Source organism: Nycticebus coucang, chromosome 13, assembly GCF_027406575.1.
Source record: "Nycticebus coucang isolate mNycCou1 chromosome 13, mNycCou1.pri, whole genome shotgun sequence".
NCBI classification, from domain to species: Eukaryota; Metazoa; Chordata; class Mammalia; order Primates; family Lorisidae; genus Nycticebus; species Nycticebus coucang.
Genome location: NC_069792.1, coordinates 13,454,233 through 13,471,943, shown reverse-complemented (window position 1 = coordinate 13,471,943; position 17,711 = coordinate 13,454,233). Strand labels below are relative to the sequence as shown.

General features: G+C 40.4%; 1 protein-coding gene across 2 annotated transcripts in view; it reads right to left on the bottom strand.

Annotated features, from left to right (window-relative positions):
• NKAIN3 (sodium/potassium transporting ATPase interacting 3) overlaps positions 1–17,711 on the bottom strand; it is a 650,435-nt gene that overhangs the window by 158,135 nt on the left and 474,589 nt on the right. For both annotated transcript variants that reach the window (XM_053559475.1, XM_053559476.1), the window contains exon 4: positions 5,736–5,933. In XM_053559475.1, the coding sequence (XP_053415450.1) occupies positions 5,736–5,933 (198 nt within the window). The remainder of the gene's footprint in view (positions 1–5,735; positions 5,934–17,711) is intronic.

Below are 17,711 nucleotides of genomic sequence, written 5' to 3'. Positions count from 1 at the left end.
GATATGAAGTAATTAAGGAACCAAACTCATGGACCTCAGGAACATACTACTGGCCTTTGGCTACTTAAATTCTTATTTCAGGGTAGTAATTTTGAAATTCATGAAAATATACTCAGTTAATTGATTTCTCTTGTGAAACATAGGTGAGAAAGAATTCTGGGAAACTAGAAAGAGGAAAATAGATCCATAGAAAGTAAAAGTTCATTCCTCAGAATGGGGATTTATGACTGCTGTGTCCTACGAAGGGCACAGGAATTACATTTTCAAGTAGGAAATGAGGGTCAGGTGTGAGATGAAAGAACTGAGAATTCCGCCAGGATGGAGCCCCTCAGCCTTCCAGAGAAGGACCAGCCCAGGTAGGATGGTATTAAACACAGAGCATTGGGACTAATATGGGTAATTGCAATAAAAAGCCAATGTCTACCGAGTGCTTCTGTAGCAAGAACTGCAACATATTTTACCACATTCTCTTAATTTCCAAGATGGAAGGTGTCTTCCCTCTGGCTCCTGCATTTTATGCATTAACTTCTGTTCCATCAATTCTTCCCTTTGAGTGTATCCACTGCAGCCTTTGCAAGCTCTTGTTTGTTGCTCATTTATTCACTTGACAAATATTTATTTGCCAACACTCTGCTAGTTATAGAAGCTACAGACAGGAACAAGTAAAAAAAGGACACAATTCTGACCGGCAAGGAGACTTCATTCTAGTAGGCAGACCGCAGACGTAGTGGTTATGAAACAGTGTGCTCAGAAGTCAGGTCATTGCATGCAGCCCGGGGTGAGTGAGTGGGCAGGTCTAGGAAGTGCTCTCAGGAGCACCCGTCCACAGCGCTTTCGTATAACATGAGTGTAATGGTCATATTCCACATCATTACAGTATGTAATATGTTAAACTACTAGGTATTATGCTACCTATGTTATGTCCACAATTACTATTATGCATGGGTTAATAGTCCAGATGTTCATTAATAGGGGGCCATTACATAAACAATGAAACAATGACGGATGTGCTTATAGGGAAACAGCTACAAAATACCTAATGTAAAAAGAAAGGGCTCAGAAGAGTGCTTATCACATGCCAGCATTTGGAGGGAGCAAATAGAAATATAGTTATATTTTCCTGTATTTGCATAAAAATATGTTGTATTCATGCAAAACACTAAAATGAAAACAAACAGAGTACAAGTGCATCTCTTTGGAGGACCAGAGATGAGAGCACCAGGCAGAAAGGGCCCAAATGCCAAAGGGAGTGTATTTTCTGCATACAGTGTACGTCTTTGAACCAAGTGAAGGTATTTTCTGTTTTTAAAAATGAAATTCAAAAATTCCGAAATGTTTTGGGGGAAAGATGCCTACTAGTGAAAAGATGTCTGCTAGTGACCAGACAATGCAAAGAACTGAGGCTGGGTAGGAGAAGAGGGGTGGGATGGAGAACCCATTCTATGCAGAGCCCATGGGTAGGAAGGTGTGAGTGGGCCTGGGGGCTGCAGAACACACCAGGCTCTGGAGAGAGGGTGACTGCATGGTGGGGTGCGGAGGTCAGGGCAGGTGGGAGTCAGGCCCGGCACAAATCACCAGGCCCTCACACACTGCAGCAGGAACTGCACCTTTCATCCTGATGGTGATGGGAAGTTAGTGATCAGATTCGAGATTTGTCTTCATCTCTCAGGAGCAAAGGGCATGCATGCCAGGTGGGGAAGAACTCAAGTCTCCAGACCACATAGGAGGTTATGGACCACCCTTCAGGTGAGGAGTGACAAGCAGGAGCAGGGAGGGTGGAGAGGAAGGGCCCACACCACGCAAGGCCGGAGGATGGAGAGGAAGGACCTACACCGCCCACAGCCGGAGGACAGAAGGACCCACACCGCCCACAGCTGGAGGACGGAGAGGAAGGACCCACACCGCCCGGGGCAGGAGGACCAAGAGGAAGGACCCACACCGCCCATGGCCTGAGGACGGAGAGGAGGGGCCCACACTGCCCGCTGCCCATGGCCGCATTCTGGCGACGGTCTTTGACTTCCTGTTGTACCTAGCAAAAGAACCCCTAAAGGCCCTGTCTCAGCCTGAGTCCCTGCACGTCTCAAACCCCTCCTTGTGTGAATTCTGAGAACAGGTTTCAGAACAAGAAAATTCCCTGAGTTCCCCCCCCAAAAATAACTTCCTAGCCACAGGTAAAACAGTGGTAGAACTTACCCCAACCCCCTAGCAATGGCTAATGGTGGAAAGCTAATTGAAACTTAGTTTCTCAAGCTAAGTTTGTCCTGGTGCCAGTTGACATGATGTAACCCCCTGAGCCAGCTCACTGTAACCCCTCCACGTTGTAGCCCCCCACACCCACCCATTGTAACCCTGTCCCTGAGCTAACCAACCACCAGGTCCTGCTTCTGTGCTTGCCAGCTTGCCTGCCAACACAGCACAAAAATGGTATAAAAGACAGCCTGCTTTTCTCTTCCTGGCCGTTTGCCCTCGGGGGTGGCGACCTGCCTGCCCAGGTGTAATAAATCATGTGGTCCCATGCGCAGGTGTAATAAATCACCATCGGATTTATATCTAAAGTGGGGTCCGAGTCTTTCTTACAGGTGGCACATGAGTACAACATTCCCCCCTCCCGCATGGATTGCATTTTGCTCTCCCCTCATTGTTTATAGTGTCCCTTTGAAGGGCACGGGATCTTCAGCGTGGCGTTCCGGGCCAGCTGCAGAGCCCTGCTGAGGACTCCTTGGTTAGAGCAAGGAGAACCATCTTTCTGCCTTGTGCTGCCCCTCTGTCCTCAGCCAAAGCACCTAGGAACGACCGCGCAGGGAGCAGGTTCTGGAGAAGCTACAGCATCTGTGGGGGTGATGCTCCCAGTGCCCCTGGTGACAGTCCTGCACAGGAACCCAGCCGATAGCAGCCTTTCTGAGTTCTGTTATTTGTCATTTTCCACAAACTTGTGCACGGCTCATGTCGATACATCAGGGATACTTATGACGGAGGTTTCCTTTCTTCCAGTTGTAAATTCTACTGATGCCTGGGACAACTGTTGAGGTGGTATTCACAGAGCTGTATCCTCAGGTAAACCATTCCAATGCTTCTGTTTCATTTGGCAGACAGGAGCTGACCTGAAACCCCAGGGAACCCCCTCTTCCACAGGCTCTTCTGGGCATTTCCATCCCTCCCATAGCAGCAGGGTCACCCCAGTGCAGCAGAGCTTCCTGGATCTGCTCGAGTGATCAGATTCTGGTTGGTTGTTGCCCTCGTCCTTCAGGCTGTTAAATATTCCGACGGCCACCCATGTCTTTCACTAACAGGACAAACCTCTCAGCACAGACCTCTCTATTACACCACAGACATGTGAATAATTCTCCTATCATCAGACTTAAGAAAAAGAAGTCAAAATTCTAATAATTGTAAACATAATCATATGAAATAACTGAAAAATACCAGAAACCCACATAAAATCAAGCATCCCGACAACACAAAATTTGATAGTTGTGAAACAATTTCAGAATATATTTATGATAAAAAGAAACAATACTGAGAGTCTTGTCTTGCAGGTGTATTGCACAAGAAAAGTCAGGGAGTAGCAGCCCACCTTTTATTTCCCAAAGGCTGAACAGTGCATTCAGGACAGCTGTGCATGTGGCCAGCTTTGAATGATTGCTGAGATGCTATGGTGAGGAACGCATTCGTAAGTGACAAGTACTTTCAGGGGGTGACATACACCGTTTATTTAGATTTCCCTTCAGGAAATGTTTCTATCAAACAAATACTTTCACCTTGCTCTTCATCTGAGTGGGAGTTACCATGGGGAAATGACTTAGTGATTTCTCAGTATTCTGTTCCCAAATCTCCAAAGATCTGGGCACCAGGTCATCCTTGCACAAAACAATTTAGCAATTTTCTGCAAAGATTTTTCTTTTTAAAGAAGAATGATGTGCCCACATATGAAAGCTTCTAGAAAAATGTTTTCCATGTTATACAAATTAATAACCTTTATGTTAATAGTAATGATCTATTAATAATAGTCTTTAATACCTCAAAATAGCCTGGAAAATTAAAATAATATTCTCCACAATTTTTTAAAGCAAACATTTAAATATATGTATGTTACTGCAGTTGGATATGTAACTGTTATTACATATGAATCTGTGAAGATTAGAAAATAGTGAAAGACCGATAAGTACAGATTGACAAATGACAGTATATTTATACCATAAATCTGATTACAGAAATCTAGAGTGATCAGATTACCTGTTCCATTTCTGAAAGAAAACTCCTCAACTTTGAGATACAATCCCTTTCTTTGAATTCAGTGTCAAACTTGCCTTCCTTTGAACTAGAGCACTAAAAGATCTTTGATTTTTGTCATCTTCTATTCTTGAATCTTTCTAGAAAATTGTAACTCAAATGTGCTCTAAAACAACATTTTAAAACTTAAGACATGCAGATTAAAGAACAATAATTAATAGGTTGAGTAAATGAGGTGAGACTGCTGCCCTGGTGATCTTCTAGTGTCCTCTGAAACTGACCCTAGTGTCCTCTGAAACTGACCCTGGGCTTGTCATTGACTTGTAGCCAATGAAATAATAGCAGCCATTACCCATGTTTGTATGTCGGGGCTTCTTCTCTAAGATACCACCTGTTGGTGTCAGAGAGTTTTCCGCAGGAGGAGAATGGGGCCAGTGCTGGACATGTGAGTGAGGCCTCCTAAGACACACCAGTCCCAGCAGAGCCGCCAGTTGATAAGCTCATGTGAGTGGCCCTAGCCAACATTAGGTGTCATTTATATGACTGACCCTGCCTAATGTCACAGGGAGCAGAAGAACTACTCCACTGGGCCCTGTCCAAATTTCTGACCCACTAAATTAAAAGCAGTATATTTATAGAGGAAGTTACAGTGAGGATTTCTCCAAGTTATTTTTAGAGAAAATTCTAAGGTAACTGATTCACTGACATATATGTCTCATAGCTCTCCTATGTATCCATTTTGATTAAGCCTATGTCTCTTATTCTGATGGATAGTAACCAGCTGGCTAGAAGAATTGAGATGGTGAAAAAGTGTGGTCGAGGATGGCTTTATTATATCTTGACTCAAAGTAAACGATAATTCCTTACTGGGTCTCAAAAGAACACCATTGTGGAAGATGTTATACATCCTTCAATTAATTCTACTCCACACTGAGGTCAAGCTGTGGGTGGGACAGGCAGGTGGAAGGAAGTTACCTTTCCTGACTCCCTGGCATGTGAACGTTCTGTGGTATGGATCAAGCCATTTTCCTTCTCTGTATGAAATTGTATCTTAACACTAAATTGCGGGCAGCTGAAAGTCTCTGTAAAGCTTTGCTTTTTACGGGATAATTATTTGAAATGTGAAGTTTATTAGATGGAGCAAGGTAATTGGCTGTATCTGTTTTCACCTTTCTGCTCTGGCACTCATGCCTTAGCAGCAGAGCCTGGACCACGTCAGGAAGATGGTGATGCTATTTCATAGAATGGTGTGGACTGTGTCTCAATTTAGGAACTATAGCAAATAACTGCTTCTAAAAACAAAATGCGTAGATGCCAGGAAGGAAGAAATACAACCTGCCATCTAGACGGCTAGTGATACCATAATGGTTGCCATTTCTGTCATTTAAGGATGTTCTCTGCCTGCTTGTCTATGGAACCTTCTCCCAGGCAGGTGTGGAGACTGAGAGGCAAAACGCCAGTGAAGGAGAGGCCTGGTCAGATAAGGACACAGAACTGACACTTACGGAGAGGAGTATTTGGACGGCGCTGTGGATGACCTCCAGGTACTGGAAGTCGACCATGCAGCCTGTGACGGAGACGTAGGTGTAATCGTCCATCATGCCGTGGGCCAAGGGAGGCAGCACTCTTCGTACACAGCCAGGCCCATGTTCTCTCCACCATGACCGGTGAACGGAGATGTTGAATGTCATTAGGTCTGTATCCTAGATGGGCAGGAGACAGAGAGCAAAAGGAGGCAATCGTATTACATCCCGTCTTTGTCTTTGACTTTTGGGAGAATTCAGGCTGGAAGAAATTGTTGAAATGAATTTAAGCGAAAAATGACAAACAAACAAACAAAAAAACAGACAAAATGGCTATATGTATCATATGCCCAAACTATCATATAGATAACATATAATCTACATTGTACTTATTTAATGTGGAGATACAATTATTTAAATCATATTAACATTTTAAAGTTAACACATAGGAAAAATACAGAGACCAGATTCTCCACATATATTTATTTAAGAATGATTTTTATTTCGAGGCATTTTTGCTGCATTACCATCACAGGACTTCACTGATTGCTTTCCTGCATGCTAGACATTGCTCTGAGTGAATTTCATATTGTATATTCTTTGAGGTTCATATAGGTACTATTATTATCAACCTAATTTGTAGTAGGCTGAATTATGCCCCTAAAAGACAATTAACGCTTTAATCCCCGAGACTTTTGAATTTTATTTTATATGGTAATAAAGGACTTTGTTGATGTGATTACATTAAGGATCATGGAATGGGGAGATTATCCTGGATTATCTGGGTGGACCCTAAATGCAATTATATATATTTTTATAGGAAGGAGACACAAGGAGGAAGAGGAAAAAGCAATGTGACCATACAGGCAGAGCTTGGGGTGTTGTAGCCACCACCAATGAACGCTGGCGGCTTCCGGAAGCAGGGAGAGGCTCCAGAGGGATCATGGGCCTGCCAGCACCTCCAAATCAGCTCAGTGAAACCAACTTCAAACTCCGGCCCTTAGAACTGAGAGAATAGATTTTTGTTGTTTAAGCCATTAAGTTGGTGGTAATTTATTAACAGTAGCCATGAAAAACTAGTGCAGGTAAGGAAAGTAAGTCAACAGAGAGGTAAATTAATTTGCCCAAGGCAGCACAGCTGGTTGGTGGTAGAGCTAGGATACTGTGCGGCCTGTACCTTATGACATGTGCTCTCTCACATTCCCTGTTGTCTTCCCCCTCCTCACCCCTGACCATTCCTCCTACCCTAAAGGGAGCTGGGTCCTTCTCAGAGTCTCCAGAAAATAGCATCAAGTCAATGAAAAGAGCAAAGAAGACAAACCTTAACTTTCTCAGATCAAGGTATGTTTTCAGAACTCTTAGTGGAGACAGTAGCTTCAGTACTTCTGAAGTGTCATCTATGAAGGACTCAGATCATAGTATTTTTGTCACAAATCATAGACTGAGAAGAAGAGATGACAGATAAGGTTCTTGACTTCCAAATAAACCAAAGATTTGCAGCTGCCCATGTTGGGCAGGAAGGAGGAGTGGCAGTGAGAGAGGGCATGGTGGCCCCTGGACCAGGACTGTGCCCTGCAGGGCAGCTGGGAGGCTGGAGTGAAGGCAGCTTTTGTTGATTTCCTGGCCTTCATCCGCTTTGAGTGAGCTCCATTATCAGTGCCAGGGGACAGTGTTGGAGGGAGCCCCGTGCGTGGCCTTTGCGGAGAGGCCCAGACCTGCCTTGACTGCGTTCTAAGGTCACTCTAAGGACAGTCCCACCCCAGTAGCCCAAGACACTCTTAAGTGCCTAAAATTGAGGTTGGAACTCTGAAGACATAGGGAAAGCTAGTGGGAAATGGAAAGCCTTGGATTTATACACAGGTGGCACTGAAAGTAGCCAGGGTGGAGGCCTCTGGATAAGGACGAGGGACACCCTTGCTGCACATGGTGAGTGCATCACACCAATGGGCAAAGTTACTATGTAGTTACTATGCTTGTTCAAAGTACCATTATAAGTATGCCTGACACTGTATCAATAATAAAGCATTTTACTTTTTTTTTTTTTTGGTTATTGGTTTGCTATTCAGTTACCTTCACAGTTATAGCACTTCATTGACAATAAAACATTTACAGCATTTTTTTGGTTGTTGGTTTGCTGCATGTATCATTCGCAGTTACTCTCCGAAGGGAAAATATTATAGAAAAATAATTGGTTTAGCAAGTGAATTCAGTTTAACACAAGACAATTTACCCGCAGGCAAACTTCAGAGATGCAGGCTGATTGCTCTCTTTCCTGGTCACCAGATTTAATTTCTTAGAGTTAGATTTGATCTCTACAGAACTATATATTATTTCTCAACCTAATAGAATTCATTAGGTTCAGGATCAACGAGCCTGAGCTCAAAATTCATAGCCATTTCTATACTTTAAGGCTTCTTACCCAATGACCTTTTCTATTGCAGACTGTAAGTTCCCTTCAATATGACTTTAACTGAACTTTATACCATACAAATGAAATAAGAGTCAATTTATGAACTAATCATACATATTTGTTACACTCATAAAATCTCTCAGTGCAGTTCTCACTTAATTTGCTGGAACTATGACATATTTATAAACTGTACTATTCTTTGCAACGACTGTATTAAAATTTCAATGAGAACATCAATAGCACCAAATTATACTTGAAGTCCAAACTTCTTTTTTGTTATTGCAGTTCAGAAAACAGCACCCCAAATATGGTGCTTCGGTGGGCTGAGGACTCTGAACTGAAGACACTGAAAGGATTTCAAGGGTGGCGCCTGTGGCTCAAAGGGGTAGAGCGCCAGCTCCATATGCCAGAGGTGGAGAGTTCAAACCCAGCCCGGCCAAAAACTGCAAAAATATAAAAGAAAGAGCCTCAAAACCAAAGTCTCTTTCTGATCTTCTCCTGCCCTTTTTTCTCTTGTTCCCCCTTCTCTCCAGGGCCAAGCCCTAGAAAACTAGGATTTCTCTTCCCCAAGGTGGATCATAGAAACCAGACCTCTTTTCCCTCCAAGTCAGCCATAAAATCTAGAAATACTACTCTAACCTTACCCTGCCTTCCTGTGTAAGAGCTGGCCGTAAAGAAATTCTCTGGCCCACCTTGTCTGATGGTAGATCATAAACCCTTATTCCAGAGAGGACCTGCCCTATACTCAGGAGGAAGAAACTCACATGGAGGAGAATCTGGGTAGGTCTTGCTGGATTTCCCCACTCTGTCTGTTACCATTAGGTAATGACAAAATGATTAGGTCACATCATTTTGTCCAATCACATTTCTACACAGCTGCTCATTATACATCAAACCTACATATAAAAATAGTTTTCCCTGAATCTTTGTTTTTTCATTTTTGAAGGCTCTCAACCCATCTAAAAGATTAAGCAGCTCTGTTACGATTTTCTCTTGCTAATCTCATTTGTTTTAGGAGTGTGCACTGTGACCCTTGTGATGGGAAGGAAGAGTATGAGATCTCTTCCACTGCTACATTGGAAAATTTTATTTTAAGATTTTGTTAGATTTCTACCCCTTTCAGTACTAGACTTCAAACATTTAGGAAAAAAAAAAAAACAACCTTAACACATGACAACCCAATTCCCTATGGGAGGAGAGTTAAAGGAAATACAACACAAAAACCAAAAAGTTTTTATAAAACAGTAAATAAATATGGAAGATCACTTTTATTATAGAAGCTTGTGGTTCCCACATCAAAGCCTACAGTTTTGAAATACACGAGTTAAAGCTGAGCCATAGATCAACAAAGTAATTTTTAAAATAATTCTGAGTAGCTAAAATGCCCTTTCTCTTTACTTCTTATAAATAGACTATTTTAAGTACACCAGGTTAAGAAAGTTGACAACTGATGCAACTGATGTCTTTGCTTTTCTCTTTATAATTAAACAGATATAAACAATGGTATTTGTATTAATGCAAGTGTATATGAAGGGTCGTAGGATACGCCTCCCTGAAATATGCCTCTTTGACATAAAGATTATTTTGAGCTAAAGGCAATTGAGAAGGAGGTACAAGAAATTTCCTCTCCTCTTCCCTAAGAACTTAAAAGGACAGAGAAAAGAATTTTTTTCCTCCCCTACATGTGTCAGTCTAGAAACACTGTTTGTAGAACAAGGAATAAGAGAGTGAGGACAAAGAAGAGAAACCAGAAAATAAAACCAAGCAGGAAGCTTGGGAGGTGTGAAGACAGGAGAGAGAGAGAGAGAGAGAGAGAGAGAGAGAGAGAGAGAGAGAGAAATATCTCAAGGCTGTAGAGAAGGTACAATTTAACATTTGAGTTCTTACTGGGCCTGAGAATTAAATTGACACAAGACAGATTAACAGGAGACAAAAGCATAAGAAATTATTTAACATCAGATTTACATGACATGGAGGCCTCATAAAGGAATAAAGCCCCAAAGAAGCAATTAGAATTGACCACTTACATACTGATTTGGACAAGTAGTCAATTGTGAAAATGTGACAAAGCAAGGGGGCTTGGGCTAGGGCAGTTAACCACGGAGAAGTGGCCAGGCAGATGAGGACTGGGCTAACAAGTTTTGTTAGCACAGATTTCTCTAACCCTCCACTGCTCACTTCTGGTGATAAAGTCTTCCTTCCTCCAGGGCAGCGAGAACGTCCTTCATGAAGTTTTATTTTCTGCTTTTAGGAAGGTCCAGGTGCCCATCTTACATTTGCTGTCCTTCTTTCTCTAACTCAGAATAAAATGTCAAAGTGGCTTATATTGGGATCTGTGTTTGGAACGCCATCAAGACCAACAGAAGAGAGAATTTTAGGCAAGATAGTAATGTCATTCACTGGAAGCCTTCTAAACGAAGACCGTTATTGATTCCTGATTAGTCGGGTAATGGGGACCTTACAAGAGCCAATTCTAAGAGCATACTGGGAATAAACATCTAGATTAAGAGAACTCGAGGGGGCTAGCATGTCTTTTTAATAACTTTTGGGAGAGAAAGTAGTAAGAACATAAGATATTAGCTTCAAGAGTGGGCAAGGAAAGTAAAGGTTGGTGGGCGGCGCCTGTGGCTCAAGGAGTAGGGCGCTGGTCCCACATACCGGGGGTGGCGGGTTCAAACCTAGCCCCGGCCAAAAACCAAAAAAAAAAAGAAAGTAAAGGTTGGTATATGGAGAACCAAGTGCGGGATCTTCTCATAGTCACAGAGTTGTGACTTAACAGAAATGTATTCCAGAATATCTGCCTTTACCCTAATATATAAGTTAATATAAATGTTTGAGTTCTTTCATCTCATTAATGTGAACTCCAAATGTGTCCCCATGTCCTTTAAATATCTGAATTTAAAAAACTGATTTTCAGAATTCTCTGAAGTATTGTCCATTAACTGTGTCTATGGACAAACTTGTCCCTCTTTCATTCACTGTAAGTGTAGCTGTGGTTTGAAATCAGCTCCTATTCTAAAAAAATTCAAGATTAACTTCCTTATAGAATATCACCTTACAATTTCTCATTAGTCAAGGACCTAGCTTCCTTCTTATTCTTTGTTCTTTTAATCATCTACATTTTGGGCATACGTCTAATTTAACTTTAGGTAATCCTTTCTATTTCTAGAAATGGACTCCCAACTTTTAATAATATTCATTTTTTCTTTCTTCTTATTTGCAGCTCCAAGGGTTATTGAATCTATTTTTACATAGATATCTACTTTCTTTGTCTTTTCATTGTTTAAAGAATCATAAGCCAGCCCATCTGGAAGTGAAAATGTGACCTTGAAGAGAAGGCCTTATGTACTTAAGAAACTAGAATCGCTCTTGCTCAATTTTAAAGAGTTTGCTTTGAGCTTATATTGATAGAATAGAATTCATGCCAATGAAACTTCTTTTAAAATACTTGTTCGTGTCAGAATATGAATTAGAAAAGTTAAATCAACTGTCTTAAATTTCTAATTATTTTCTTTTCACTGAAACACTAAACATTTTGGAGAGTGCTGTGAGTCTATATATAAAGGGCATGTACAGTGATTAGTGGAGGGATTTATGTGTTTAGAGACTGAAGTATAAAGACTTATCACCAGTTCAAACATATCCACAATTATATGATATTTTTCTATGTTAAAAGCATCTTTTACAGATAGGCTTAATAGGCATTCATGCTTTCATTGGGATACCTCTGTTTACTTAGAAAAATTTCCTTGCAAGCCATGAATAAGTCATAATCATTTATCCCTGTGCCACCAGTGTTGAATATGAAGAGCAGTGCACAGACGAGGAGTGGTCACTGATCATTTTTTATATCCTATTTCTCATCTTTATAACTAGGTATTGCTAGGAATTTTTATTTATTTATTTATTTTTATTTTTTGAGACAAAGTCTCAGTCTCCCCCAGTAGAGTATCATGGCATTGTAGTTCACAGCAACCTCAAACTCTTAGGCTCAAGCAATCCTTTTGCCTCAGCCTCCCAAGTAGCTGGGACCATAGGCCCCTGCCACAACACTTGGCTTGTTTTTTAGAGATGGGGGATCTCGTTTTGGCTCAGGCTGGTCTTGAAATCCTGAGCTCAAGCAATCCACCTGCCTTGGCTCCCAGAGTGCTGGTTTTATAGGCATGAGCCACCTCGCCTGGCCCATCGCTAGGAATTTTTAATTCTCCATCACTGATCCCTGTTTAGAGTCAAAGCTAAAAGGAATCAACCCTTTTGTCTTCATTCTGGGGCTTACTCCCCTAAATTAGAGCACCTCAAGAAGCAATGACACCTTATCCATCCACTCAACAGATACAGGGGTCTTTGAAAAGTTCATGGAAAATGCATATTATGAACAAACAATGCATGGATTTCAAAATTTTTCTTTTTCACCCAAATAAACTCATACTAACTTATTATAACATGTCCAATACAATAATAATAAGTTTCTTGATGTGCAAAAGTTTTTCCCTTACATATTCACTTTGAGAAGTTGGTTGAGCTTCAGGAGATAAAACTCACAAAAGTGTGGGACTCTTCTGATGACTGAGTCACCTGGACTTTTAAATCCTCAGACTGGCCACACAGAGGGGCCGCTAATTGATACAGTTTAGGTTTTCCTACCCAGATACTTGTTCCCTCAGAGGTTTCTGCTCATGTGTTTCTTCTTGGTACTTAGTGATCCTTTGTATTCACCTGTCTGTATCTCCAAATTGGGGGGCAGCACTTTTCCCTGTGATCTCATATTTCTAACAGACCTAAGAAGAATTATTGATTTTTCAGATTTTTACTTGTTAGGAGGGGTGGTAACTTCTAAACTCCTTACATACCAAATTGGAAACTGGAACTCTCTGTCTCGCTCTCTCTTTACACACGCGCACACATAAGGAGTGAATATACATGTAGTAAAATCAAGTGCATACACATACAAATATAATAAGTATTAAATACATAAAAACTGTTGTCTTTGAAGGCAGGATAAGAAAAGTGATTGGGGAATAATAAACAAGAAATGTTTAACTGTGTTGATAAGTTTTATATCTTTATTTCGATGGGATAACAGGTATATGTTGATTTATTTTATGAAGATATATTTTGTCTTCTATATATGAAGACATATTTTGTCTCCTCTCCTCTGGTGGAGGAGACACTCATGGGAGCATCTGAAGTGAGCCTGGAAGTCTAACATCTTGGCAATGAAACCAAGATAAGATAAGATAAGAACCAAGATAAAAAATCCATTTATCTCCATTGTAATTGTCTCTAAACTCCTGGCATCTTCTCTTGCTGCCCTCCAATTTATTTCCCTCTTTACATCCAGATAATATTTTTTGAACCCTAATGTATTGATCCCAATAAGTTGCTTAAAATGTTTCTGTGGTTTTACCATTGCTCAAAGCGAAAGATTACATTTTTGGTATAGCTTAAAAGGCCTTTCCTTCTCCTTCTAACCATCTCTCTGGACTTGGTTTTCCTCCATTCACACTCCATACTCTAATTATACTGAACTTCTCCCCATTTCTCGAATGAGCTATTCTTTCTGACCTGCCACTCTTGACGTGCTCTGTTTTATCTTCATAGAACACGTTCACTCTTACCATTCATCTCCTTCCCCTATCTCTATAACCACCCTTATGTATTGCTAGGTTTCAGCAGAGACATTGCGTCCTCTGAAAGTCATCATGGAGCCCCTAAGTTTGGCCCATATAACCTTTCTATGCATTCCCAAGTTTCCAATTCATCCACATAATTGCATTTCTTCATATGGGTAGGAATAACACAATTCTTCTTTTGTAACCAATTTTATGACTCATCCAATCAGTTTATAATCTCCACTATAATGTGCACTGCCTTCCAGGTGCCAGACTCACAAGGACAGCTTAATAATTTTTTTTAAAAATCAAATGACTAAATGAACTTAACTGCTGGGTTTCTGAGGCACAATCTCAGTTGATAATTGAAGACTACACCACATAGTAGAATTGAACATTTGGCACGAGGTCTCTTACACTGCTAGTGAGAGCCGGTGACGTGGTCCACTCCCACTGCAGCTAGGTATGTATATACCTTATGACCTAGTAGTGGTTCCACTTCTGGGCAAATGATCAGGAAAGACAAGTGTATATGTCTACTAAAGACATATACAAGCAAGTTCTTAGTAGATTTTAATAGTGAAAACTTGAGGCGGCTCCTGTGGCTCAAAGGAGTAAGGTGCTGGCCCCAAATGCCAAAGGTGGCGGGTTCAAACCCAGCCCTGGCAAAAAAAAAAAGAGTGAAAACTTGAGAGTGGTCTAAATGTCCACCAAAAGTAGAGTGGGTAATAAATGTGGCAAATTTGAATCTCACAGATGTGTTAAGTGAAGGCAGTACGATGAACATTTCATCAACAATCATCAACCTATGTCTTCACTTCTTTGGGGTCCTAAGGAAGGCAGGACCCATCTGTGGTGACAGAGGTTGGGATAGTAAGGGTGGGTATTAATGAGGAGAGTTGTTGCTGGAACTGAGAGTTATGTCACGTTGGAAAATTTCTGTATGTTGAAAGTTGGTTTTACAGAATTTTTCATAGTTTTACTTTCTTGTCTTACTCATTTTGTAACTGGCACAAGCCTTGTCAAAAGGATTTCTTAAGAACAATAAGTATAGAGAGGATCAGCAAGCCTTCTCATGCATAATTTAAATAATCGAGACAGTACAAAACTGGAAAAGAGAGAACCAGGGTTAAAGACCTAATTTAGACCTAATTCCTTAAATTAGTTTGTGCAATTTCCTTCCATTGGAAGGAACCAAACAAAATCTTCTAGTTTCCTAATAATGACTCAAGAAATCATTAGTACCTTCAGAAGGGAGGATATGAGTGAAGCCTACTTTTGTTGATGAATCGCCTTCAGCGGTGCAGAGGAACCACTGTGGGAAGTTAGCAGAAATCTGCAACTTGCAGGAAAACATTTGTTGTTCTTTTTAAGTGTCAAGCTCCCCTTCTCTTAGCTGTAGTTTTCAGTTCTTTCACTATGCATCTCTTTCTTAGACTGGTTTGTCTACTTTAATTTATAGTGGGTCCAGAAGGCAGAACCAGAGATACCCATGTGAAATGGCCTTCCAAAAGCTTCAAAGGACTTGAAAATTGAAAACATTTCATGGCAGTGATGCCCCAAGTATCTTTTGTGACAATATGAGATAGTGTACATTATTGCTGTACCTGAATATACTAAGACTCACGTACAGATGATTTTTAAAATATATATATGTGCCCACATGTCATTTGTAATCCATGATTTTTAAACACCTGTAGTTTACTTAGTTAATTACTAAGCCCATTCAACACATCTGGCTTTGTGTTAATCAATAATTACTTGATTACAATGTTTTGCCTTGTATCCTAATTAGCATTTTGAGACCATAAATTTGTGCTACCTCTGTGTTTCATGCTGGCACTAATGTGTTATATTTATAGTTCAGTATGCTCATAAATCATGCATGTGTATGCACATATGCACACATTTTGCCTAATTTGTACAACACAAATTTTTCTATTTGTTATCTTTTTTTTAATTAAGTTTACCGCCTGGAAAGAATATCATTGCTTATTTTTTAATTTAGGTAAGGCAAAAATCACTTTTCTGGTGTTCATTTTAATGTGAAAATTATTTTTTAAAATGAAAAACCCGCATAATACTTTTAGTTGTTCCCTTTTTGAAAGGTAGCTGGATAAATTGAACAATATTGATATTTTTTGACATATGCATGTGGCCATCGGTGTGGTTTCAATCCTTTGGTTTAAATCCTTTTTTTAAAAAAGAAGACTGCCTTTTTTTTTTCTTAATTGCTTCCTCTGCTAAAATAATTATGAAGGCTGGAAACTGGTCTGATTAACTGCAAACTTGGATGTGGTAAAAACCTCTCTGGCAGGTTCTCATCTTTCACCATCAGTCTCAAGCTGCAGAGTGATCATCTTGGAGGGCGTGAAGGAGACAGACTCTTGGGATCTGGAAGTTTCAGAGACAGTGATGCCAATACAACCCTGTGGGTGGGTTTTCACTGTAGCTGTGGGATGTGGGTTAGCCCATTCTCATTGCCTGACTCCCCATTAGGCTTATTAGGGCTCTGAAGTCTTATCGGGTATGTGCCAGGAGGATGGTACTATTCACTTTGTAGTAAGGAACAGGATGAACTGAAACGGAAACCCCACATCTACATACTGTAGCTACATTCATTTTGAGAATATTGTCTCTCTTCATGTCGCCATAGATCCCCGGATTTGACTGTAAGTAATTGTACCAACTTGGGAGACTCTGCATGCCAACATTAGCTCTCTGCCTTTCATCAAAACACAATGAAGTTCTTGGCAGCCAGGTAGGTAGTCCACAAGCATGTAAAGTCCAATGGCACAATGGACTTAACTAAATAATTAATTGCTTTGTTTCATTACTATTTAATTCTTTTGGAAGAAACGCTAATGAGAGGCATTTATTTCCCTTTTCAATTTTTATTAAATCCTTGTCTAAGTTATGGAGAGATAATCTTTCCTAATGTTCTAAGTTGCTCACAGTGCTTCAGAGTCATTAATTAATTCAGTTAGAAAGTGAATGATTTCATTCTTCTCCTAATTAACCTCCATAGTTGACCACCTCCTTAAGTTGACCTAGAGTTCACAGACCGGACATGCGGCACGTGTGTGTATCAGCACAGTAGGCCTGGTCCCTCATGTTGACCACCTCCGTGTGTTGATCAGTTTGTTACAGTCCTTTGGTGGTTTACTTATGAAGGTTCTTTAGTTTCCTTAAATAAAGCAAAGCACTTTTAGCTCTTCTTTAATTCAAGTTGAATTTGAAGTCTTCCAAACAACATTTGAATTCTTTTCAATTTGCAGATCATGGAGGAGCTCACTTCTTTCATGAGGCACTAGTCAATTTCTGGTTGTTCTTACAGATAGTGGTTCCTCTTAAAACAAAGCATCCACTTCTCCCTCCCTCTCACCCAAAGCATACTTATTTATACTTTCCATAAGCATCTAGATGACTATGTAGATATTTATTCAAAGTGGAAAAACTCCTGCTAGTCATGGAATTAATTTAGCCATGCAATTACTTTTCTAACACAAGTTGTGTCTGTTTCCAGGGAACTCTTAGAGGTGGAGTCTTTGAGAGCTGCAGGGTAGGTTACTGTGGCTGCGTCTTTCACCATGTTGGAAGTGATACTGATGGCCTCCCGCATTGTCCATGTTCTGCCCTGTTTCCCCTTTGTCCAAAACAAGGAGCCTTCATTCTTGTGAATATAATAATCTCACCATACAAAGAGATAATTATAAATTAAAAAATCTCATTAGGTTACAAGATTTCTGGGAATGCATAAATTTGTCTTTGCTTATCTCTTTAATTGAAAGGCAGTTTACAACCATTGTTCTCAATTCATCATGGTGCAAATATTTCATGTCTTCATAATTAGCATTTTGTAATCTAAAAATATATAATCTACATCAGTTAAAATAAATTGTGGAATTCAGAAAAAAGATACCACACAGTCCCTGT